The sequence below is a fragment of the Heteronotia binoei genome, chromosome 2 (assembly GCF_032191835.1).
Source record: "Heteronotia binoei isolate CCM8104 ecotype False Entrance Well chromosome 2, APGP_CSIRO_Hbin_v1, whole genome shotgun sequence".
In the NCBI taxonomy this organism is placed as follows: domain Eukaryota; kingdom Metazoa; phylum Chordata; class Lepidosauria; order Squamata; family Gekkonidae; genus Heteronotia; species Heteronotia binoei.
This window is the reverse complement of record NC_083224.1, coordinates 152,220,148-152,246,246: the sequence shown is the minus strand read 5'-3', so window position 1 is coordinate 152,246,246 and position 26,099 is coordinate 152,220,148. Positions and strand designations below refer to the sequence as shown.

The following is a 26,099-nucleotide window of genomic DNA, read 5'->3' as shown; positions in this document are numbered from 1 at the left end:
ATAGCTAGGTTCCCCCCCCCCCTTTTTTATGCTTGTCTGAAATGAAAAGGTCTAATTTACTCTTAGTAATTTTTACAAGCTTTCCCCCAAATTTTAAAGAATGCATATATTTAGTAATGAGGCACAGTTCTAGTTCAGGGACCCAAAAATGTAGCACAATGTTGGATGACTGTACCTCCCCTTGCTGCATAGGAAGCAGTTTTATACAGTATTGGTTTTATTATATTGAACTGTCACTAGAGTAATACCTAGTAGGCAGAATGGTGAATGTGGTGGCAGAATCACACCAGGCACTCCTAGATGACATAGTGTTGATAATTTTCAATCAAGATTTAGGCTGGTTATGTCACAAATCATTATAATTGCATTGCCAGACCAACAAGGATTGTGTGTTCTTGTTGGCTCTCCTTGACCTTTGATTCCATTACCATGGTAATGTTCTAGACTGCCTGGCGCTGATGGATCTGGGAAGTTCTGTACTTCAGGATCTTCTGGTACCTACCTTCCAGGAGGAAATTAAGACAATGCTTAGGGACTGTTGTGCAGTCCTATAGCTGTTTATGGCATGCCACAGGGTTTCCTGTTTGTGTATTATGTGCAGTCAAGTCACTTCAAACTATGAATTAATAACCTGAAATACTCTAAAATGCACCTTGCTCAGGTCTTGCAAACTGAAGATGTGGCTTCCTTTAATGAGTCTTTATAGGACCATGGTATCTAAAACTATTCTCCAACACATTTCAAATGAATAAACTTCCTGTCAGCTTTCTTCGTTATCCAACTTCCACACCAATACATAGTAATGGGGAAACTATGGCATCAATTTGATCTTGGTCACCTGTGACACAACCTTAAGACTTCTGGCACCCCTTCATGGGAAGGGATTTTATTCACAGTATATTTTAGCTTCTACACAAAATGACTGGAAGATTTAGCTGGAAATTTGGAGTAATCTTTCATGGATAATCTCTTTTCCAGAAAAAGCAAAGAAGGTGGTTGAAGTGCTAAAACTATGTCTGGATTTGGCAAAATATTATTTTATCATTAAAAAATCTTGGAGCCAAGGACAAAGTTAATCTAGGATTGGGGTGGGTTCCACTCAACATTTAAAAAATCAGGTAGGCAGCTTGGGGTATTGCTAGATTCCACATTATCTTCTGACAAGCAAATGGCAGAAGCTGCCTGAAAGTAAGGCTTGTCCACTAGCTTGATCTTTCCTGTGGAAAAGAGACTTGCAACAGTAATCGTGCATTATAGACATCCAGACTTCTGTATGTGGGGTGCTCTTTTGCCATTGCACTGGCAATTGTCTTTAACAGGGACACACTGCTGTGATGTTAAGCCAGCTGTTATAACTATACCAGTTTTCATTTAGTTTTTGAGCCTATACAAAAGTGCTAAAGGATACCCTCCCTCTTACTGCCTGACCCAGCACTTGAACTGAACAGGAGGGCCTTTCTCAAGGCCCTTATCTGAAGTGTGGCTGACTGCAACATAAGGAGAAGACCTTTTACTATTTCCATCTCTACCTAAAGAATACCTTCCTTCAGGACTTTAAACTGATCATAGCCATTTAGAGTCCCCCACAAACAGGCTGGTGTCTAAGACATTGTGCATTTCTAGAATTGGACTGAACTGTCTTGAGTACTAGTTAAATACTTGTTAAATAAATTTATTAACACTTGTATGTGTGTACATATGTAACAGAATTCCTTATACAACTTATTTTCTGTTTCAGAAGGCCATATAAGTATATAAACCCTTCACCTATTAGGAATTCTGTCAGACTGTACTGATGTTAGTACAAGTGTCTATTTTTACTTGACCCAATTAAAAATATGGAACATACAAGTACCAGGAACAAGTAAAAACTGAATTAGTACAAAGAAAGCCATAAATGCATACCTATAAATTTGATACTATGCAGCATTGCTGTAAATAATTGTGAAAAATCACTAAAATATTCAACTTTATTAACAACGTATTTACATATTGGCCAGTTTTTACTCAACCATGGTGAAAGTTAAAAAAGCTTAAACAATAACCACAGCACAAGATGAAAACATTTTGAACTATACAATAGTTTATACACATTTTATACAAAGAAACATTTAAATAATACAACTGGACACAAAAATATACAATTCTAGAGAAATTCACATCAGTAATTGTATAAAGCTCTCTCCTGCACTGTGATCCTGGAATTGCAGGACTAACCCTTGGCTGTGTGACGTGTTACTTGAGACAGTCCTGAAAGGCCACTAGAGCAAGGATTGCCATTGCTGTTACTAGACAGAACTATCTGCCAGCTCTCTTCCCCTCCCCCCCATCATATGTTACAAGTCAGAAAGCAGGAAAAAAAACACAGACCAACTGCCACTTTTCCTGAGCTCTACACCTTGGTATCCAGTGATCCTGTCCAACAACTAAAATGGCAATCCCATATGGAGCACACTGACGTCTTCAAGGCTATCAGCTTAAGAATTGAGTTTATTCAAGTTTTGAGGTCCTTATGCAAAACATTGAAAGTGTAGTGGTATCAAATTCTAGTCAGGAAGTGTTTCAGAGCCAATAACAAAATCTTGTAGGCTCATACCACCCACTTAAGTACTACAAATGGATACTATACTTAGTTCAAAGAACAGAATGAATCAGAGTAATGCACTTAAAAGTGTGTGTACTGCTCAGGATGTGTGTTTAACACATGATTGTGTTAGTAAAACTCAAAACAAAACCTGCCAGACACTGATTCAAAAGTCCAAGGTCAACCCCGTTCACCACATAGTCAAGTGTATCTAAATTAAGGCTTTGAATTTATCTAACCCAAGGTTTTATTTTTAGAAGGGTCCTCAAGTCCTGCTCATATTATGCCTCATTGAGACCAGCATGAAGAGAATAAAGCTCAACACCTTCAGGAAACTGATGCAGGAACATGCTGATACCTTGAATATATAGATATAGAGATATAGTTTCAAAATTAAGATGTAAAGATTTAATATTTACTAGGACTTTATGGCAAGAGTCCTAAGTAGAGTTTAAAAGATTCAAATAATTTAAATCTGAACTTCTTTGGAGATTTTCCACTTCCTGGTTGTGATTCTTAACAATTTTCATGCAAAGAGAATTTCTCGACCCTCTTAAGAAATGTCACTTTTTTGATGGAAATGGAATGTGCATCCAGAATTGCAGGTGAAAAAGAATAAAAATAAGAAATGTGCTCTAAGAGTCCTTGAGTACTGCTGTCATACATTTGTGTCTTGCAACAAAGGTTCTTTGGCCTCCCCAGGGGCCTGTGGACTGTGTGGATGGCCATGGCCACCACAGTGCTTCTTCCAGTTACTGGATCGAACATTTAAGTTGGTGTGTTCAGGAATAAACAAGGCAACAAGCAGAGCCAGTAATACGGAGCATGCTCCAAATAAGAAAGGAGGACCAGGAATGATAGCATTCTGGAAAAAAAACCACAAACAAAATAGGCTTAACATACACAACAAACTATCTGAAGAAATGAGCAGTGACTCATGAAAGCTCATACCCTATCAAAAATTTTGTTAATTTTTAAGATGTGATCTGGATTCTCATTCTTTTCTACTGCAATATAAACTTTGTTCACTTATTTGATGCTATGTTAGACATCAGTAGAATGCACACATACAAAACACAACCCTGACATGGTGTATGAGAAAGAGAACGTTATGCCAGTTCCTTCCCTCTCTGTACTGGTCTAAGATTAGAAGGCACTGAACTCTCTGCCACTAAACACAAACAATAACTTGCTCAACTTGCCTCTGGGTGCTGCCTGTGTTTGAATTTAAACCACAGAAGTGCTCCAAATCTCACAGTGTGCCAAGATAACAGGTTAATCTAGTTATAGATTAATTGGAAAGGAAAGACATTTTCATGAGCTATTGTTCCCTCTAAAATAATTGTTGCTAGCCCATGGGCCATAACACAGCAAAATGCAGTCACTGACAAAGGAGGTGGACTGTTTTTGCATGCCCAAGGAAGATTTCCAAACAAGCAGGGACTTTCCTCCTTCACAATGAACATGGAGGAGCAAACCCAAACAAAATGAATGAGCAGCTGTACTGCAATGAAACACTGGCAAGCACAAGGGATTGGTACTTGCTCCCATTCAGTTTCTCCTGTTGTGATGCAGCTGGAGAGAGGTAACAGGTGAGAATAAAACTGTTTATCCCCCAATACAGCAAGAATCAAGAACACGTTAATGATTTTAAATTGATGTAATTAGTTGTAATGATTTGTTCCTGCTGTTTTGATGCACCCTGAGTTTGCTTTGGGGAGGATGGAATAAAAATCCAATAAATAAAATATGCACAGATAGGATTCTGTGAACTGCTGCTGTCTGAACTGTAGCTATTTTTGGCTATTAAACAGACACATTAGTAACAGCTGGCTACCAGCTCTGTTTGGCTAGCAGGGTCTGAAATCTATATCTGTCTGCTAGTTGTGATGCACCTTCCCTCAGTGATCCCTCCTTCCTTTTATGTTTTTATGAGTCATTTTTGTATCTGTATTTTATTATATTGTACACTATTTTAGCCTGGTTTTAATTGCTTTAATGGCATGCAATTTTGGTTGGCTTTCATGATTTTTAAGAAGTGATTTTATTCCATATGTTTTTAACCTGTTAGCTGCCTTGATGGTCATGACGAAGGCAGGAAAGGCAGGGAATAAATTCTGTCACTAGATAAATACAAGGTGGGTAGCAGTGGTCTGTACTGGTAGAGAAGAGCAAGAGTCCAGTAGTACCTTAAAGACTAAAAAGAAAATTGTGCCAGGCAATGAGCTTCCATGTGAGTCACTGCTCACATCTTCAGATATAGATACATCTGATATCTAAAGAAGTGAGCAGTGACACATGAAATACCAGATGTAGCAGATATCAGGTGTATATGAAGAAGTCAGCAGTGACTCACGAAAGCTCATCCCCTGCCACAAATTTTGTTACTTTAAGGTGCTACTGGACTCTTACTCTTTCCTAAAAAGAGTAATGCATATTTGGATCACAGCAGGATGCAGAAGTCTTAAATTCTGTACTTACTCTCACCATGTAAGTTACATTCAGTATTTACTAACCTTCACATTAGGCCTTCAGAGAGCTGAAGGCATGCTCATGTACTCCAGCAATTGTAGAACATATACAATGGGCAAATTTGTATGCAAATTAGCTTTTAAGACGTCAGAAAAACTGTCTAAAAACTGACAATTAGAGTTGTGCCAAGCTTTCTACTTGTTTAAGCCTTGCCTCTACTTACTAGAGAAGGTGCTTTTATAGCAACTTCAAAGCTTACATGATTTTAGAATTACTCATTGAGCCAACACATACATTTCACAATAGCTAACCTGGGTCTGCTATCTCATACACATGTGAAAGAAACCTGCCATGAAGGGTGACAGTTTGCTCACCCACAAAAACTGCAGGTCATGGTCCCTACTGCAGCATCTGTATGATATGCATCTGCCAAGCATGTGCTTGGTATATTCACAGCCTCTATTTCTAGACTCACACCCAAGGATCTAATGTACGAAGTGATCCTGTTCATCATCACATGCACACACATACCCATCTCCTTGTAACCGAGACAATACCTGCTGTGAATGGTGCTGAACAGCCACCTTATCTGCCAGGTCATTTTGAGCCTCTGGAATTTCATTCAGTTCCACATGGAAAATGTAGAAAATAAAACCATAAAGTGCTGGTCCTAAGCCATTACAGAGTCCTCTAATTCCTGTTATCATTCCTTGGACAACACCTAAAAAACAATCAATTTTCAGAACAGTTAATTTTTTTTTTTACAGGCAAACACTTGATTTCATACACTGATAAAAAGACATTTGCCTAAGTTGCTTAGAAACTGCAATCTCCCAACAGTCTACTGACTACCAAGAAACTTTTTGATTTCTATTTCTGAAGTAATGAACATTTTTGTAAAACACAGTTATCTATTGATGCTAAAGAACATATTCAGTTAGTAGATTTCAGCTTATCCCCTCGCCAAGGTGGCCTAAGTAACATCTCCAGCACTAAGAGAAGTATTTTTAATTTGTGAAGTCCATCTTATAAATCAGGACAGATAATTTAAAATACCTACCCTGCTGATCAGCATCCGCTGTCCGTGAAACTAGAGCACTAACAGCTGGGAACGTAATGCTTGACATGGCTGCAACAGCTCCTGCTGCCCACATCATCCTGAAAAGCACAATCGATGAGACTAATCATGTCAACTTCCCATAAATAACTACCTGTGATTGTTCAACAGAATTTTAAGTTAACTTCATACACCTTGAGCTTCTTTCATAGTCCAGGATTACTCCAAGATCATGTTTGGGTTTTTTAAATACAGTACAAATTCAATAAAACCTCACCGGGTAGAACCACTCTGGTAGCTTTGCCCTAAGCAAATTTCAAGTGCAAACAATGCAGAAAGCAGTAGCAAAATAACATGAACACATGATTTCAGGACTATAAAGACAATCAAGAGAATGACAGCTCATTATCGTCAAGGAATGTCTTCTCAATCACACTTGAGTCTGCTTAAAGTCCACCTACAAGGAGACTGCATAACAAGAATTCACTCACTGCAGCCAAGACAGCTTTACACAGAAGTTCCTACACCATAAAGGAGGACAGAGCATTTGAGAGTCTAATTCACTTAATACCAAGAGAGATCTGTTTAAAGAACAGAGCGCACCTGAAATGCAAAAATATAAAAAAGCAACATGATGAAAATTACTTACCAAGGTTCTGAGCCAAAGCCATACCAAGCAAGCTGCAATATTTGAAATCCCAATCCCAAAAGAATGGTGTTTTTGTTTCCTATTGACCTCATAAGTAAACTCAGAACTATTGTCTGTGGGGAGGAAAATACCAGTATTTTAGTTGGCAATGCAGATTTGACTACTGTAAATGACCAGGATACAAAGATATTTGATAAAAGCAATCGCAGAATAAAAGCAAAAGCAGAAACATATGGCTAGTGTTCAATGAACAATGAAAATATGGTTTTAAGTAATACTCAGGAGGGAAAAGACTTGGAGCAATTTGTTGTAAAAAGTTAGGAAAAGGCACCACCCTGTTTCAGAATTAAGTACTGTCCGTTAATTCTGCCATGGCTGTAAAAAATTTTTCTACCTTTCTTCTCTAGCTGAAATGAGTGAAGACATGGGTATTTATTATCATGAATTCAGAATCAAAGGTTGTAATCCTAAACAAAATTACAAGAGAGTGAGCTCTGTGTCTTACCTTCAAGGGTAAATGGTGGCAATGGAAAACAAAGTAATAGCTTGGACCTTTTGTGTTGTATTTTGGTAAGTTTTTACTGAATTGTTTTATATAATATTTTAAACGCTGTTCAAATGTTTTAATGCTTTAAGTTCACCACCTTGGGGACCCTATGTGGGTGGAAAGGTGGCATTAAAATGTTGTGAATAAATAAATCCTGCTGTCAAGGACTGATGTCAGTGGAGCACAACTTCCTTGCCTCCCCATTTCTTCTATGGCTTAAAATACCCTTCAAAATGCCACTCCTGATGATGACCCCCATCCCACAAACAGCAAAGGGGAAACTGACAAAACTCTCTCTCCTTTCCATCAGAAATATTCTATTGGATCTAACCTGACACACAGAAATACAAATGATTCCATTCTCCTCATAATGGCTGAGGGGTGGGATAAGAAAAACTAAAAGTTAAAATACCCTCCCATACCCAAAGATCAAATGTTTTTATCCCAGAATGCAAAACAAACAAACAAACACACAACTTAAATGCTTGAGGCAATTCTTAAATCATAATTCTATTGTACACCATGGCTTTGGCTTGCCATATGCTACCACTCACAACATATACCATCCTCACAACAACCCTGTGAAGTAGTTTAGGCTGAGTGCAAACAACTGGCCCAAGTTCACCAAGCAAGCTTCTATGGCAGAGTGAGGATCTGAATGTGAGTCTTCCAGATTCTACTCTGGCATTCTAATGACCACCATATTGGCTGATCTAGTCCAACATTCTGCTTCCCACAATGGCCTGCCAGATTTATTTATTTGCTTCATTTATAACCCTTCTTTATTGATTAAACTCAAGGCTGATTACAAAATAAAAAACAATTCAGACAAACAGCATAAAATGTCCAATAAACAATGCAGTAGGATATGACAATAAACAATGAAGTAGGAACTGTCTACAGCATGGCATTCCGTAATGCAGAAAGTGGCTTATGAAGGTAGAAGACAATTATATAATTTTGTAGAACTCCATCATGTCACTCCTCACTTGAACCAGAAAGCATATCATAGTCTGCACACAGAAACCTTTCAAAAGGTCCCCTATGTACAGCCATAACAGAAGATTTAGCCCTGGACTCTTTCCCAGTAGCATAAAGCAAACATAAAACAATATATATGGGCTAAATAGCAACAGGAGCAGTTTTCTTTTATCTCATGCATTTCCCTCATATTACAGAAAAAGTTGTTTTAACTTGGCATATCCTGTATGCATTGGAAAAGCCTTCATTCCTGTTTTTTTTGTTGCGGTTCCACAGGCCACATTTTTAAAATCCTGTCCTAAAGTATGTATAAACGATACAGGCTTTCAGGATGTATTAACACATTTCATCCATCACTGATGGCAAACAGGCAACCCTCTCTTGCAAGGATTCTACAAACAGAACCTCAGCTGCAGATGCACAATTGCCAGTTATACCTTACCTGTGCAACAATGGAGAGAATCCCAAGGACTGCTATAAATGCTGCAACGCTTTCCGGTGAAAAGCTCATCATCTAGAGGAGAAAAATTATTTGGTCATTTGACTTTAATTGTATGTGAACAGGATAAATTGTGGTCAACACGCTCAAGTAACCAAACTTTTAAGCTTGCTGAATTAATCACTGAAGAACAAATTTCTGAAGAACACACATGTGGATCACCCTCATTTCTTCAACAGGAAATGAGTTCACTCCTAAGGAATGCAAACAATTCCATGCAAGTAGTTCATTCCCTTCAGGGGCAGCAGTCAGGAGCATGACAATACAAGGAAGAGCAAGTGAATCCTATCAGCAATTCCTATCTAGCTAGATATCCCTCATTTCTGTAAATCAGTCCTTCCACAATCAAAACAATTAGGCAAATACTTACTTGTCTGAGGTATAAGAAGAAGCTGGAATACTGGCCTGCCTCAGGGAGGTAGGAGAGAAAAACTGTTATGCAGATAAGCAGCACGATGGAATCTTGGCCAACTTTCTTTAAAGACTAAGAAAAGAGGGAAAAGATCTCTGTCACAGATTGCATATGCTGAACTTCCTGTCTTCATTAGTAGTAGAATATATATTGGATAATTAACAGAACTGCATGCAAAATTAACTCCGACATTCACTGTATACTCATTAATGAGAATCATGAGTATTACCATTTAGCAATAATTTTTTAAAAATAGTAATATACATTAGAAGATTTTTTTGATTTATATCCCGCCCTATGCTCTGAATCTCAGAGCGGTCACAATACCTCCCCCCCCTACAACAAACACCCTGTGAGGTAGGTGGGGCTGAGAGTGCTTTTACAGCAGCTGCCCTTTCAAGGACAGCTTCTATGAAAGCTATGGATGACCCAAGGCCATCTCAGCAGGTGCAAGTGGAGGAGTGGGGAATCAAATCCGGTTCTCCCAGATAAGAGTCCACACACTTCACCACTACACCTAACTGGCTCCCACATTAATGAAAATGCACTTTTAAAAGTCAGGCCAAAGCCTGTGTTGAACATTTAAATACAGTACCGCAAATGGGTCAGCCTGTTCCCAAGAAATGGGTGCTCCCCATGATGCAGGCCTCATCTTTTCTGGCAACGATTCAGGCACAGCGACAAGGATAAAACAAATATCCAGCAATGCAATTGCTGTAGCTAGGACCACCACCAGGCTGTCTCCATACACTCGACCAAGGTAGGCACCAATGGCAGGGCTGGTGACTAGGCTTGCGGCAAAAGTTGCTGAAACCTACGAACAAGGCAAAAAACCCCACAAACTTTCAGCAAGGAATCAAATCCTGGCCCACTGCTGGCTGGAAGGTGAGAGGCGTGGAAGAACCCTATCAACATATCTAAAGAAGGGCCAGGAGACAAGGAGGGCCAGGGTGGGGCAGCCAGAGAGATAAGACTGGGCTAAAGATCCTAAATATGTCCACAATCTCAAGGATCAATTATTTTATCAGAGGAAGAACAGTTTCCATTTCTGTGGCACGAACATGAACAGCTCTGCTGGATCAGACTGGTGGTCCATCTAATCCACCATGCTGTTTCACAGGGACCAATTTGTTTGCCCTGGATGGTCAAGGCTCTTGCCTGATGCTGCCTCCTAGCACTGGTATTTGTAGGTTTACTCTCTTTGAATGCAGAGGTTCCCCTAGCTCACTATGGCAAGTAACCACTGAGCAACCTAACCTCCATGAATCTGTCTAACTCTTTTGAAGCTACCTGTGATCATGGCCATCACAACATCCACTGGCAATGAATTCCACAGTTGCACATTAAGTACAGAAGTATTTCTTTTTGTTCATCATGTACCTACTACCCACCAACTTCACTGGGTGCCCTTGAGCTACAGTATTAAGGGAGAGGAAGAAAAAGCACTATCTACTTTTCCCACCCTATGCTTGATTTTCAGTAACTGAGGGATGAATTAATATCATGAGTTAATGTAAGGTGAACTCTGCAGATGAAAGTAGGAAATTTGTCAGAAAAGATAGCAAAACGTAATTTTAGAATATTGATGTCAATAATAGAAAAAACTCAAATAAATCATGCATCCTACACAGGGGGCTGCTTGAGCATATTAAAGGGACATCAGTTACCAATGAATATTGTGTTTACAATGTATAGAAGAACTGAGATAAGACATACCAGGCCATATGCCATGCTTCTTTCATGTTCTTGGGTTATATCAGCTACATAAGCAAACACCACTGAGAAGGTCACAGCAAATACTCCAGAGACAGAGATAACAGCAAAGTACCACCTAGGAGCAAAAGACACAGGTTCAGGACTAAAGGTATTTGATGAATTAATAGTTCAAGCATTTACTCAGGCTGAAATCTGCCTGTCTAAATAGACATTTTTAATCTCCCATAGGATCCTTTCTTAACATTGCTAGATACAATGCATCTCTACTCTCTGTATGCAATCAAAACATAATCCAGTAGTGAGATTTTGTGATCAAACTGTTTTAACAGACTTTATGCCTGTATTTAGCAGCTTGCTATCCTTAAACAGCCTTATTTCACTAAACGCAGTCCAACCATTCCCTTCTGCCATTTCTATGATGCTCTCACTTCCATATTTTACCTGCTTCTCATTCCCAATATGCCAACCAGGAAAGTTAGGTGGTGGGGAAAGCCTTGCTGAACTAGATGGACCAGTGATCTGCTTCTATACAAGATGCTTCCCATCAACCCCTGATCTGTCTTCTATACCAACAATGTCTATCTAATACAGATTGTCAATCCACTTGACAGATCTGTCACTTCCCAAAGTGCCTACCACCCTGGCAACACTTAATGTAATCAACAGGATGCCAGACCTGGATTAGGGGAGCATAGCTTCAAATTCTTGCTCAGCCATGAAGCTCAGGAGCATTAAGTAACCCTTTGTCTTTCAAACTAACCTAACAATCACAATTTAGAGGAAGGATGGGATATTAAAATGACAAACCAAACCAAGCAAAAACAGAATTAAGAGCTGACACTGGGCATGTTTAAAGGAGCGTTTAAAATAGCTCTTGGGATCCTAGCCCCCTTCCCCCCTCTCTTTATTAGTGTTAGTGCCTTCTTTGCAATGCCAATGGGTTTGGAAAACACAATTACAGCCAAATAAACTTTTAAACAGTCTAATATGCCACAGACAGTTCAATTAGAAAATCATTACCGCTTACAGTTTTGCTTTATAGTTCAGTCAGAGCAGCTCTGAGCAAGATGTTGATTCGTAATTTTTGAGAATTACAAACTTTACAAGGGATTAATCTACTTAAATCAAGGGGGGAAAAGTTGGTGGTGCTTTGAAATTTCCTTAGTGCCTGGTTGCCAGAGTATTTCAGGAAGGAAATTAACCTAAAAATAACACTCAGCCTATCAAAACACGCATTGGCTTAAGAGGTTCATATTATATATACAAAGAAGCCCTGTGGCAAAATCTATAACTTATACCTTATGCCAGTAACACACAAAAGCTGCAAAAGAAGAGACAGTAGAATCCCATGGGCCTGATCTGTACTTTAACAAGCTTAGGGACGCATCTAGTGGACAAACAAAACAAAGCAACACTGCAAAAAGCTCTCGGAGTGTTGCCTTGTTAGCTTTCAGCATTGTCAGGCAGCAAAACAAGGAGGGAAGCCAAGGACACGGTCTTCTGTGTCACATACAATGCATTCATTGGTAGGTGGCCTGGTACTCTGCCAACAGGCCTAATCAAAGCCTGCACAAAAACAGCTGAAACTGATCAAAGGGAAACCTGACATTTAAAGACAGACTTCTGGGGAAAACTTAACCACATGACACTAACACAATCAAAATACAAAGGCAAATTCTGAAATGGCCACTAACCATGGGCTGATCTTCATTAGTGGAATTGGCGCACACGTAAAAAACACTGTTAGCAGCAGGAAGGACTTTCGGCCCCAAACATCAGACAGGGCCCCAATCAAAGGAGCACTCAGGAAAGACAACAAACCCTGTGAAAAAAACGCAAATATTTTAAGTGAAGGCAAACAAATGGAACATGGGAAGTTTTAAGACACTGGGTTGGATTCTGCAGATCTGTTCTGCAAATTGCAGCACACTAGCCCCCAGCAAAAGGAGCCTTCCACTGATACATTTCTGCAGGTGGAAAAGGTTCTCACACCAGGGAAGGCCCTGAAATTAGAAGAACAGATCTGTGGGATTCAACTCAGGACTTGTACATCTACTTTTAAACCAAGTGACAGTTTGCCGCTTCCTTGCAGCAATCAGCATGAGATGAGCAGCAGCCACCACACAGAGCTTGCGGTCCCCACCAGCAAACCATTATTTTCTAGAAAGAAAAGGTGTGCCACAGAAGCAGTGGGAGAGCCTCTTTGCTGTTTAAAGCCAGAAGACGCAATCCATGGAACTCTTTCTGCCTTGCAAAGACTGTGTTGTTGCAGAAGCCTTTCCCTATGCTCTAAAGCAAGTTTATTAGCTGCTCGCCAGGCTGGCTGGACTAAGCATGAACTGCCTCCAGGCAACCAGACAGGGAAATTTATGTTAACCAAACAAGGCAATTGTTTGGTTATTAAACCATCAGCATGCTCAAGTGACTCAACCATGTATATGTGAGCAAACAGGCTAATGACTTTTGCAGGGCAGGGGTAGACCGTCAGGGCATCAAAGTTACTACTACATGTTCTGTTTAAAAAATCTATTAAAAATGTTGAATGGTGATCTTTCTGGTCTGATAAAAGTAATGAAGTGCCATTTCTCAGACTGGACAGAATACTGCAATGCTCTCCTGGCTACGTCACCTTTCTCTGACGGGCCAGTAGATGTACGTGAGAAGAATGCAACAACACTCTGAGGAGGCAACATCAATGTAAAGATGTGGTGGTAACAAGGGAAGTTGAAACAAGCAAGCTGCATTGCTCTTAGGCAAACTTTCAGTAATTTTTTGCAATACTACTTTAAAGCTTTTCAAAAAAAATTCCTTTGACATCGTTCCCCACCCCTTCTTTCTTCACAACAATGCATCAGAAGTCCAGTTTCATCATTAACATTTCAAATGGACCTGAAAAGAAAAGGGTCAACCTACCCCAGAAAAAAGAGTGTAGGAATGTTAAGTTATCTTTGAGATCAGTTGTGGTCTAATCTCACTATCTCTGAGACATGGAAGAAATTGTAGCAGAATGCTAAAGGTATTGTATAAAAACACACAGAGGAGGTGGAGAGTGAAAGTTAGTTTAGATTATCTAGCTCAAAAGGAACTACTATTTGACACTAAATTAATACCACAGTGGAAGTCAAAGGCAGGGCTGCTACACATAAGGCTTTTTTTTGGGGGGGGGGTTAATATAACTTATGATATCCCTACCACACTATGCACACACAGTGGTCATTTTCAAGATTAGACAGTGATCGCCTTACTGGGGAAAATGGCAGACTTAACAACACATCTCAACATCAGTCTCTCATATCACAGCACAAATGTAAAGCAGTATGGACAGTAGAATTAAGTCAGCAAAGTGTGAATGTGTGCATTTTTTCATTCAAAGGTAACGTTTATAGAAAAGGGGGTGATGGGCAGCTTTTTCAGACGATGATCTATGTGACAGGGAGGTTAGTAGCTTTGGCCAACAAGTTTCTCTGGCATAAAAGAAGCAGGATAAGAGTGCCTAAACAAATTAAGGAGAACAAATTTTGGAGAACAAAAGATGACTTGAGGAATGAGACTTAAAAGATGAGGAGAGGTCAGACCTGACAAACATTAGCAACTATATTCAGCTGTGGTATTGGAAAAGGGATGTGTGGAAGAATGTAAGGGCTTATTTTTACTTGTATCCCAATAAACTAATGCTGTTGCTGGTGAAACTGTTTAAGTGTGGTCCCTAAGCAAAGATCATGGCCTTCAAATTCATATGAGTTTGATACCCTTGGTCTAAGGTAACTTGCTTAACCTGTCTCCTACTTCAACAATAATATTGAGCCAGATGACTCCTTTGTACTTCTACCCTAAAAATGAAGAAACACAGTTCTGTGAAATTCCAGTTTGGACAGGCCTAGTTCACATTGAGGTGGGAAACGTGTCTCAATATGACTGCATGCTCCTCAACATAAACAAAAAATCCGTCTGTGCAGAAATCCAATATATATGATATCCAATATATCATGCAGAAAACTATGGCAGAACCCTTCTCTTTAACTTCCATACAGACTCTGTGTGTATATGTGTGGAAGAGCATACAGCCAAAGCCTCCACTTGCAGTTTACAGTGATGTACCCAGAAACCAGTTTACCACTTCAGCAAGAACTATGCTCCAGGTTCAAGAAATAAGCCCTCAAGAATGTTTCCTCCTCCCATTTTTGTCCTCACACATTCAGAAAATTGCAAAATGGAATAACTGATCACTGTATACTGAACAAATTTAACAGCTCAGCATTTATCAAGTCAAGTGGTGACACCAACAGAAAAGAATTTTGATTTAACTTACCTTTACTCCTTGAATCAGGCCATTCATTAAAAAAGTATGCTTTGGAAATGTTTTATGTAAAACCTGTGGAATACAATTATGCAGATGCTATATTAAACAGTGGTAGATGAGCACAGATTGCAACATTTAGACCGTGAGCTTATGCAAAGCTACTCCTATCAAGAGTTGAAATAAATGAGAAAAATGTGAGCCACAGGAGCAGCATGGAGAGAGGGCTGGAGGTCAGCAGGCAGAGGAACTGGCAAAATTGCTTCCCTACCTGTGAAGAAGTTCTGAGTCTATGCTCTACAGCAGGGGTGGGGAACCTCAAGGCCATATACGGCCCTCAAGGTCACTTGTTGTGGCCCTGAGAGATTGTTGGACTGAATCAGGCCATGTGGCAGCCTCCCTGTGGCCTGGCTAGCCAGTGAGGATCGTGGGGCCCAGCTGTGCTGTGCAGCAGCTTCCCCAGGGCCCAGATGTACTATGGGGCAGCCTTCCTGGGGCCTGGCTGGCCAGCCAGAATTGCTGCAGGGCCTGGAAAAGTTACTCAACAAAGCAGTAGACAAGTGCACCTTTAAGACCAACTAAGTTTTATTCAGAATGTGAGCTTTCATATGCTCTCAAGCAGACTTCATCAGACAAGTTACTGTCACAGTTCAGTTTGCACTTGATTGTCCCAGATGGTGTGGCCTAATATGCTAACGAGTGTGTAACCTAATATGCTAATATTAGGGTATGTGGTCTAATATGCTAATGAGTTCCTGCTGGGCTTTTTCTACAAGGCATTTGCCTAGGGCGGTAGGCCAGGTGTGTGTGTGTGTGCACGCCAGATTAGGCTCTCTCCACATCTTCAAATAGAAAAACAATTATTCTCCCTCTGCGGAGCACTATTTTTTAAGTTGATAATTTTTTATGGCCCACGGCAGAAAAAAGGTTCCCCACCCCTGCTCTACAGAGAGAACTGACAAATGTCCCATCAAAACAGAAAATTGCTCAGCTGAATGAATATTGTATGGGATGCAAACTGCTATTTACAAGATACAATGTGCTGCTGACAATCTAAAAAGTGGATTGAGGACAGAGATAATGAACACCACCCAGCTGAGGGCATGGTTTATTTTCCACACTGTGGCACAGCAGTGCATCATTCAGAATGGGAATGGTTTCTAACATGAACAACGCAAAAACCAGTAGATCCAATTTTAAGCAGAAAACCCCAGCAGAATATAACTTGGCAATGCAGCACAATGATAGTCAATACTGGAGAAAATCACTCTTGTCTTAAACCATTTTGATATCACGTCCACTGTGCAGAATCTGCCACTTTGTGTCTTGGGCACCAGCAAGAATATATACAGATACAATTATAACCACAACAATAGGCATCAACAACCATGAAAATATAGGAATATAGCATTAATAACCAATAATTTGTTTGCCACTCATGTAGCTTATTTTCATGTGCTGCACAATTTGTAGCTGTGGCTGCTAGCTGTGCTAGAAGGGTAGAAGATGCAGCCAGTGACATGTAAGAGGTTAAGAAAGACATTACCACCCATGACTGGTAGAATCCCCAAGCACATCTTTCTCTAAATAAAAAACAGGACACAACCACAAAAAACATAAGTTGCTAGGATGATCTATGAGTTCACTTAGACTTAGATACTCAAATTCTGAGTTTTTGCATAGTGTAATCATAAGGAGTTCCAAGATAGGGGACACAACAATATCTATTGACCAAGACAGAGCTATTCAATCTCTTAACAGAAGAACTCAAAGGAGAGTTGCCTCTGGAAGTTCTGAACTTGAAAATGTATAGCAAAAACAATACATTAAAAGTTCTTTAAAAGAATAATTGATGTTTCCCATTCTCCAGAGTCACCAGTGACTAGTTCAATTACAGGTTAGCTTATTCATAAGCTGAGCAGACATGTTATCTTCAACAATTTTTAATCTTTTAATACAAATACAAGACAAACAAGTTTACTAGGAATATCCGATTACATGAATATTTCATCAAGCACAGAACACTTAACTTCATGAAAACAATCTCCTTAGTATAAAATGCCTCTCTGCACAGAGGTCATCACATTTCAAACTCCAATATACATTATTTTAGATGAAATATTTTACCAAATATGTGAATCGTAACTACTACAATAATGAAACATGTGAAAACAAATACTGTACAGTAAATATATATCATCTTCCTTTTGCTGTGTAAAGTTAATTTTGTTATTTAGTCTGGGTCTGCAGAGACAAGTGGCACCCCACCACCACCTTGTTATTCTCCTGAGCCCTAGGAGCTAATTTGACCAATTTTAGTGCAACGTATCTCCAAAAAGGCGTGCTGAAAACAAGTGTGCTGAACTGCCAAGTCCAACACTGTTGTTATAATAAACTTCACTGAAGACTTAATTCAGTGATGTTGCCAGTTCAGTGTGAAAACCATAACCAAAATAAAACTGAGGCCAACTCATCTCATTTTCATACAAATACATTAAACAAGTAAATTACTTACCACTAAAGTTGGTGCCGTCAGGAGTCCCCAAGCAAAAAATTCCAAAAATATAACTATCACAGCATGATAGATACTAGGCGAACCTATTCCTTGAGGCTAATAAACAAAAAAAAAAAGTTAAGTGTTATTGCAAATTCCCTAAAATGGTGGCCTACAAACAGTTTAAGGTGAAACAAAATAAAACAAAAACACAGAAAACAGAGTCTACGTCCAGATGTCACTTTTAGTCATTATTAACTACTTGGGATCATGTTATTATTATTTATTTGATTTATATCCCACCCTCCCCACCAATGCAGGCTCAGGGCGGCATGAACTCAGGGTGCATGAACTCAGCTTGCTACTGGACTCATACTTAAACCATACTATTCCTTGTCACCTGTTTATGCGGAGAATCTTGGTTAGAAACTTACAGTGCAATCCTAAACTTTTACTTGTTGAAGGTAGCTATACAAAAGCCTAATTATAAACCCAGCGCATGGCTCAGTTCAGTATGTAATCCTGGAATACAAACCTCAAGGCTGTATGTTTCCTGTATTGTAGAGGACAAAAACAGTAGTTCCCCATTTGTGTTTAGTAGAAACAACTGCATCATGCTGTGATGTTTGTAATCATTCTTGGCTTAATACTGTTTGTCAACATCTTAACCTTTTTTCTCAAACATGTTTCACCTTCAAAATCACAATTCAGTGTGGCCTCTTCCAAAGCTCATGGAGAAACAAAATGTGGGGGAAAACTAAATAAATTTCCCACAGCTGAGCCTTCTCCTGTTGCAATTTCTAGCAATGTGAACAGTGTGATGATAAAAGTAGCTTGTATCTGTAGTGTATTCCTAAGCATATTATTCCTATCCAGCATATTAGCATTAATTTAAGTGAGGGTATAACCCAAACAACGCAATGTATTGTTTCTAGGTTCGACCTCAGGACTGTCATGCAGACATGCATTGCGAGGTGTGCTCAAGTCTGATTTGGATCAGCATTGTTGCATACAGCAGGAGGGTGCTGAAACCTCCCCCCGCCTTGTTATTTTCCCAACCTGAAACAGCCTTGTATAATAGCAGCTACTTTTCCCTTTGTCGAAACTTAAATACTGTATATTGCTACATAAGTGGCCTCACACTTTGGAATTGTTTCACCTGGGAATATCTGCTTGGCAGTCCCCAGAATATGTCCAGAGATGGACCCAGGAACAATGTATTATCCCTGAAGTCAACTTGGAAACTATAGTTGGTACAGACTGGTGCAGCTTGGTTACTGTCAGGAGCTAGACAGAGAATGCATTTAATCCTATTCTGTAGTGATTTCATTGGTTACCTATCAGTTACTAAACACTTCAATAACTATTCATGATACCAGTTATTTCCTACAAAGCCCTTTGTGGTCTTGTACCCACATATCGACAGAACATATCTACAGGACTGCCTCCCTTGCTATGCTTCACTGAGACAGCTTCAGTGATCTGAGTAAAGCCTTCTGAAGGAGCTACTAGCAGATGGATAAGATGGACAGCTGCCTGCCCATTCTCTGTTATAACTTCCACCATGTGAAATGGCCCACACAAACCAACACAGATGTACTGCAATGCCTGTACATGAATACATGTACCTGCTTTATACTGAGCCAGAGGATTTTCCTCACCATTACAGAGCATATTTTAAAGTGAAGGTGCCAAATATCAAATATGGAATTCTACATACAAAACATCTGGACTACCACAAAGTTATGACATAGCACGAAGCTATGAAAGCCCCAGGCAGCAGTGTATGAGGCAATACTGCAGCTGTCTAATCAGTTCCTTTAAGAAGGGGGGGGGGAGGTATGGTTTTGTCAGCACCACTGTACTTATTACCCAGGTGGGGGAAAACAGCAACAGGTCACACTACTGACACTACTTCTCATTAAAGGATCAGAATGAGCACTGGGATATTACTGCAGCTATTCCTTCCAGCCTTAAAGGATTGGGAAGGGTAATTATCAGAGCTTTAAAAAAAAAACTGTACTCAGTTTCTGAAACTCTGGTAAGACATCAACAAATTTGTAAATTTAATATAATCTTGTACTGGGCTGGTGCCTAGAAACAAAACCATGGCTTCCTCTCCCCACTGAAACCGGTTCCTATGACATCAAAATATTTGTCTTTCAACCCCAGTACATGCAACAGCACTTTGGCACTCTTTTAAACAAAAGAAATAAATTGAGCAGTAAGTAAATGAAAAAAGGGCAAGTGGGAGACAGATTGTAAGAAAGAATACTAGGCTACCATAACTGAATCCAAATCAGCAAACAATGTATACAAAATATATACAAAAGCAGAACTTAAGAATATAAGAAGAATCCTACTGGATCAGACCAGGGGTCCATCAAGCCCAGCATCCTGTTTCACACAGTGGTCAACTAGTTGCCCTGAAGAGCCAACAAACAAGGCACAGAGCCTGAGGCCTTCCCCTGATGCTTCCTGCCAGCAATGGTATTCAGAGGACTGATGCCAGTGCATGTGAAGAATGGAAACTTCAACCATGGCAAGTAGCCATCAGTGAACCTCTTCTCTATAAATATTTGTCAGTGAGTGTGTGTGTGTGTGTTAAGTACTTTCAAGATGCTTCCAACTTATGGTGACCTTATGAATTAACATCCTCCAAAACGTCCTATCATTAACAGCCTTGCTCAAGTCTTTCAAGCAAAAAAGCCACGGACTTCAGATTGCATCAATCCACATAATGTTGAGTCTTCCCCTTTTTCTGCTGCCTTCAACTTTTCCTAACATTATTGCCTTTTCCAGTAAACCTTGTCTCAGAATGTGACCAAAGTATGATAGCCTCAATTTAGTAATTTTAGCTTCTAGAGAGGGTTCAGGCATCATCAGATCCAGAACTCACTTATTACTCTTTTTGGTGGTCCATGGCACTCATAAAACTCTCCTCCAACACTACATTTTGAAGGAACCTACTTTCTTCTTGTCTTTTTTCTTCACTGTCCAACCTTCACACCCATACATTGTAATGCAGAATACTATAGCATGAATCAATGTGATCTTGGTCACAGGTGACACATCCTTACATTTTTCTAGCTTTTTCATGGACGGTCTTCCCGGTCTGAATCTACTTATTTCTTTGGAGAACCAGTGTTGCCTAGTAGTCAGAGTGGTGGAATCCCCACTTCTATCATGGAAGCTCACTAGATAACCTTGGTTCAACCACTCTTTCTCAGTCTATCCTCACTCATAGGGTTGTTGTGATGATTAAATGGAGAAAAGATGACGGGAAAAAAAGAAATAGGCGATCTAGGGTTTGTTGTTTGGGGTTTTAACTGAAAATATTTTTAACTATTATTGTAAGCTGCTCTGAAAGACAAGGAAAGGCACAGTATAAATGTTTTAAAACTATCAGTCAATAATGAAACCATGTTGACTACCCTGAGCTCCTAGAGATGAAGGGTGGAATAAAAATAAATTTCTCACCCAGCCAAGTACATGCTTTTGTGGGGCAAGAAGCCTGCCCTTTAGCAAAATTACTCAATTTAGTCTATGAGAAGCTGTGAGGGAGGCCAAATTTGTGCTGCTTGCTTTGTGTATTTAGTAACAGATACCGAACAGTCAAAGGGGCAGCTTATTATTTGACAGGGTCTCTCTACCAGGACCTTACAGCCCCTATTCCTTTTCTGTCAATATGACTGGTTCCAGTCTATGAGAAAAGCTAAGCCTGTATACATTTTTGTTTTGGCAAGAATAATGAAGACTAACAGATGGTCTCCTGTCCTGGGGGCAGCATTACCTGTGATCAAGGAGGTACCATACCATTAACACACTGAATGAGACATGACAAATGTGTTGATTGAAGACATTTGTCTAAGCATTTTTAAACTACCACAGGCAGATGTTACCATACAGTCCAAACTGATATGAATAAACTAACATCCCGACTTCTGATGCTCATCAGCTACCACTTGCCAAGCTATAAAGTATCTGGAGCATGGCATAGGAAGATATGGTGCCCTTCAAATGTAGTTACTTTCGTAATTGTACACATAAGTAAAAGTCATTGGGATTGTCACAGGTGCTCAGTCTGCTTTTAAGTATGGTTGCCAATGTTATGCACTAACGAATCTAATGGAACCTCAGACAAGCTTTTATTCCAGTGTAATTTTTGATGTCCGGGCCTAGAGCACACTTCTTCAAATGTAAATGAGTGGGTCCTAAGTATGCAGACATTTTAGGTAGATGTGGAAAGAAAAAGAAAGCAAGTTCAAACGGTCATGAAATGCAAAAAGTACAGCGTGAAATGTAATTACATAAAATTCAGATCTAATCCAATAGCCTCTATTTTTTATTTCATTTAAATTTTACATAATTACATTTCACTCTGTTCTTTCTGAATGTCATGGACCTTGAACTCACTTTTTTTTTAGTACTTCCAGCATAAAATGTCTGTATAATGAAAAACTATTCATTGTGTTTGAGGGAGCTGTAGCTATGAACACTTATGCTGGAATAAAATATTTTGTCTTGAACATGCCACTAGACTCCACTTTATTTTTGCTATAACAGACTAATGTGGTTACTTCTCTGGAATACTAAGCACAGCATTCTGTAAACATACAGGGTCTGTAGGAAATGAAAATTATGGCAAGAAGGAGAAGATATTGGATTTATAACCTGGCCTTCACTTGGAGTCTAAGAGCAGCTTACAATCGCCTTTCCTTTCCCCTCCTCACAAAAGACATCCTGTGAGGGGTAGGGGGAGCTGAGAGAGCTCTTTTGAGAACTGCTCTTGAGATAACCTGTGGCTGACCCAAGGTCTCATAAGTAGCTGCATGTGGAGGAGTGGGGAATCAAACCCGGTTCTCTCAGGTTAGTCTCCATGCTCCTAATCACTACACCAGACTGGTTTTCATAAGCTCTCACAGAAACACACCTCTATGAACAGTTAGGGTTACATATCAGGGAACCCAGAATGGCTGCAGTTGCTTCAATATATGTCAACTTTGGGTTGGATCCAACATGCCATGTGTAGAGCTACAGCTATAGAACAGAACTTCCCTACTTTACCCTTTTGCTACAGCCCAGCATGCCAGCAAACTCAAAATGGAGCTTTTGAGGTTCAGGGGATTCCCAGAAACAGCTCTATGTATAATATAAGAAAGGGGAACAGGCAAATTCTTCCCCCACAGACCCTCAAAAGAAATGCCCTCCCACCAGGAGAAAATGAGCAATGGATCCATCTGGATTAGGAATATTTATCTGCTTTTTACACAAAATATCTGATTTAAAAATTGGTCTAGCCATGTCAAATGGAATTAATTAAATCTGAAGCAGCCTTGAGTCCACACTGAGCAGGAAAGGGAATACAGACTCAAACTGAGTGCCTGAGGGCTGTGTTGCACTTACTAACTTTGCTCAAGCCCTTCAGTATGTAATAAAACAACAGGTGGAGAGCTGCATTTAAAGTAACACAAGAACACTTTTAAAAACATGTCTGGTGCATCCAACCAATGGCACATTAGATGTATCAACTATCTAATGGATGTACACACAAAAAATCCACTTCAATTACTGTCATCACATTATTCCTATAATACAACTCTGTCAATGCAAACTAATATGATGCTTTAATCATCATCATCTGACAGCAGCCACACAAGTCTTTTAGGGAGGCTCACAACAAGGCAAACAACTATGGGAAAAAATATGAGAGTGGGGGCTGAAACATCCCTGACCCACTCCCTTCACGTGCATATTTTTCTTGGCTGTTTCTGGATTTATTTAGTTATGTGTTTCCAGGGAAGGTCTAATCATTTCCCCCACCAAACCCTGAAATGCCAAAGACAAAAGGAAGAAAAGTAATTCCACCAAATTCCCTCCTAAGCCTGTGAGGATTCTAACAATCAAGCCACAAGTCCATGCAGCAAGAGCTGGTGTTCCAATATCCTGACCCCTTCTTATCTGTTGTGTTCTTCAATTGGCATTGGTTTACAATGGACAGGTGGTTTCCATTTGTATTTTGCCCTAATTTGTTTCTTTGCCCCAACTGCCTGAGAGGGCAGTGCCAAGGACTTCATTTGAGGGAATATGAAAGAGTATTGGCCTTCTAGTGGAGAAATCAGATATGGCACAAGGGAGTTACTAGTTTGTTCTGCAGTGGCAGATCTACATATGTAAATTCATAACAAAAGGACTGGAAACAACTTTGTTGTAAACTGCCCCAAATAATTAAATGGTAGAAAGGGCAGGATATACAGCTTTGAAACAAACAAGTAGTAGATGGTGGCAAAACCTCTGGCATCCAGAAATAATTATCTGAAAATCTAAGTTGTGCTTTTGGCTGACTATGGGTAGCAGCGTAACTTCAACCTGCACTACTGCCACCCCACAGAAATGCTTTTATGAAGGGACTAAGGTTCAGCAAATGAAGCTTCTTGGGAACAAACAAAACTTTCCTTTCCCCAAAGAGCTCTGCCTTTTCCCTCCAACTAATCTAGAAAAAAAGAAAGAACTGCAGGGCTATACGCAGGAGAATGTCCTTGCAGGCCGCATTGGGGTCTGGCAAGATGGTGCAGTGTTCCTCCACCTCGGGTGCGGTCACACGTACCATTAGTGACGACACAGCTCCGTCTGGCTGACGGATTAAATGTGTTCGTTCAGACATGCACATCTGGCAATCGAGCGTCATCCAGAGTCATTCCGACTTGCTGCAGATCAGTGCCGCGTTAATTTGACAGCACATAAAGTCCGGCCCTTTTTCAAAACAGCGGCACAAGATCGGCTTTGTCCTGTTTGGACAGCTCATGCGCGATACTGCCTCTCACCTTTAAAAAAAAAAAAAAGCCCCAGCAGACATGCGCATTGCCAGATCATCCAGGAATCTGAGGTCACACTTCTGCTTCTCCAATCAACACAGGATCGGGGGGGGGGGGGGGGAACGTTATCCCACTATTCAGAACAGGAAAAAATTCTTTTTTTTCAATGTGGAGGATTTCAAGATATCATTGTCACTGCCAATTTCTAGGAAAATAATTCCTGGCAGTTCTGTGGTTTGGATCGGCAATGTTAATTCTGGAAACTTTCGCCCTTCCCCCCTGCCTCTGAAGAAAGTTTCGATTTCCCAGCTCCAAACAGTTGGGCGCATGTTCAATGGACCCCCTCCCCTCCCAGAAATCACCATCTGATTACGCATGCTCCAAGAAATGAGCGTGATAGTATTGGATGTCTGATTGCGCACAACAGAATGAACTGCATTCTTGGATGCTCGTCTGAACTGCCCTGCATCGAATCAATATTCAGCAGTTCAGATTTGAGTGCTACACACCTGATTTTAATGGTAGGTGTGACCGCACCCCTCAAATCCTTTTTGAAACAACCCTCCCAGCAAAGCCAGTTATTATTCAAAGAATCTGCAGCAAAAAAATATCAGCACCCTCAAAAATTTACAACTCTTTGGAATCTTAATTGTGACCCACACAGCAGGTAAGCACAGATTAATGTACAGCTGCCAACATTTCACAGGTGAAAACCAAGACGCTCCGCAATACTAGCAACACACTTATTTTCAAACCAAGGGTACTTCCACAACCACCCCATCACACACTATCCAAATGCTCTCCTATTGTATTAGGTGCCTCTCCAACATGTGTGTCCTACACTCTCAATATCCAGTGTACTGGCTGACTGTTATTAGCTTCACTTAAAACAAATCCAAAGAGTTCATTTTACAGAACATTTAACTTCGCAATGGTTCTGAAAGATAAAGTGCACACTATACCATCTGGATATGGAGCTGTGAGAAGACAGCTAGTACACATGGCAACGAAATATTTTTTTAAAGGCAGGCAAGGAATAAAACAGGCACAACGGTTTCCCAGATATAAGTTAGCAAAAAAGAGGGGCTGGGAATCGGAAACAACTGGAGCATTCGTCTCCGGAGAAACTCATGACAATTCAAACCGCCTTGGGTTTGCAAAGTAAGCGTTAAGCCACGGGAACATGCCGACAGGTCTCCTTTCCTTTCCCCCTTAACAAACACCTGGCCAAGATTCTCAGCCTCCCTCCTCTCCCCCCCTTCCCACAGGCCGCTCACCGTGCCCCCATCCTTAATGATAATCTTCTTGGCCAGCAGGATGCTGCGGTTGGCAGCCCTTTTCTTCTTCTTCCCGGCTTGGGTCATTTTAACATACTTCTAAAAGGCCGTGGAGGAGGGAACCGACCAGTGTGGGGAAAGGAAGCCCAGGTAAGCCTTTCCCGGCAGCAACCGGGGCTTCGCTTCCTGCTCGTAGCAACAGCTCCTCTCAGGAACCCGCCGGCGCCGCCATCTTGACAAAGGGGAGGGAGAACAACAACCCACCAGCAACAGCGGCGGCAAAAGAGACTCGCATCACG

General features: G+C 40.3%; 1 protein-coding gene across 1 annotated transcript; it reads right to left on the bottom strand.

Moving 5' to 3' along the window:
- Positions 1 to 1,952: 1,952 nt before the first annotated feature.
- Positions 1,953 to 26,099, bottom strand: MFSD14A (major facilitator superfamily domain containing 14A). The gene is made up of 12 exons (XM_060232257.1): positions 25,801 to 26,099; positions 17,730 to 17,825; positions 15,227 to 15,289; positions 12,612 to 12,739; positions 10,918 to 11,032; positions 9,797 to 10,015; positions 9,160 to 9,273; positions 8,733 to 8,804; positions 6,763 to 6,875; positions 6,117 to 6,214; positions 5,614 to 5,777; positions 1,953 to 3,449 (listed from the first exon to the last, which is right to left on the bottom strand). Exons 1-12 carry the CDS (start codon positions 25,885 to 25,887, stop codon positions 3,243 to 3,245), a joined length of 1,476 nt encoding a protein of 491 aa, XP_060088240.1. The 5' UTR covers positions 25,888 to 26,099; the 3' UTR covers positions 1,953 to 3,242.

Coding starts and splice junctions, on each gene's coding strand:
- MFSD14A (XM_060232257.1), bottom strand. CDS start 25,887: ATGACCCAAGCCGGGAAGAAGAAGAAAAGGGCTGCCAACCGCAGCATC. Junction 8,805..9,159: donor TCTTCTTATACCTCAGACAA/GTAAGTATTTGC, acceptor TTTCTCCTCTAG/ATGATGAGCTTTTCACCGGA. Junction 5,778..6,116: donor AGCGGATGCTGATCAGCAGG/GTAGGTATTTTA, acceptor ATTGTTTTTTAG/GTGTTGTCCAAGGAATGATA.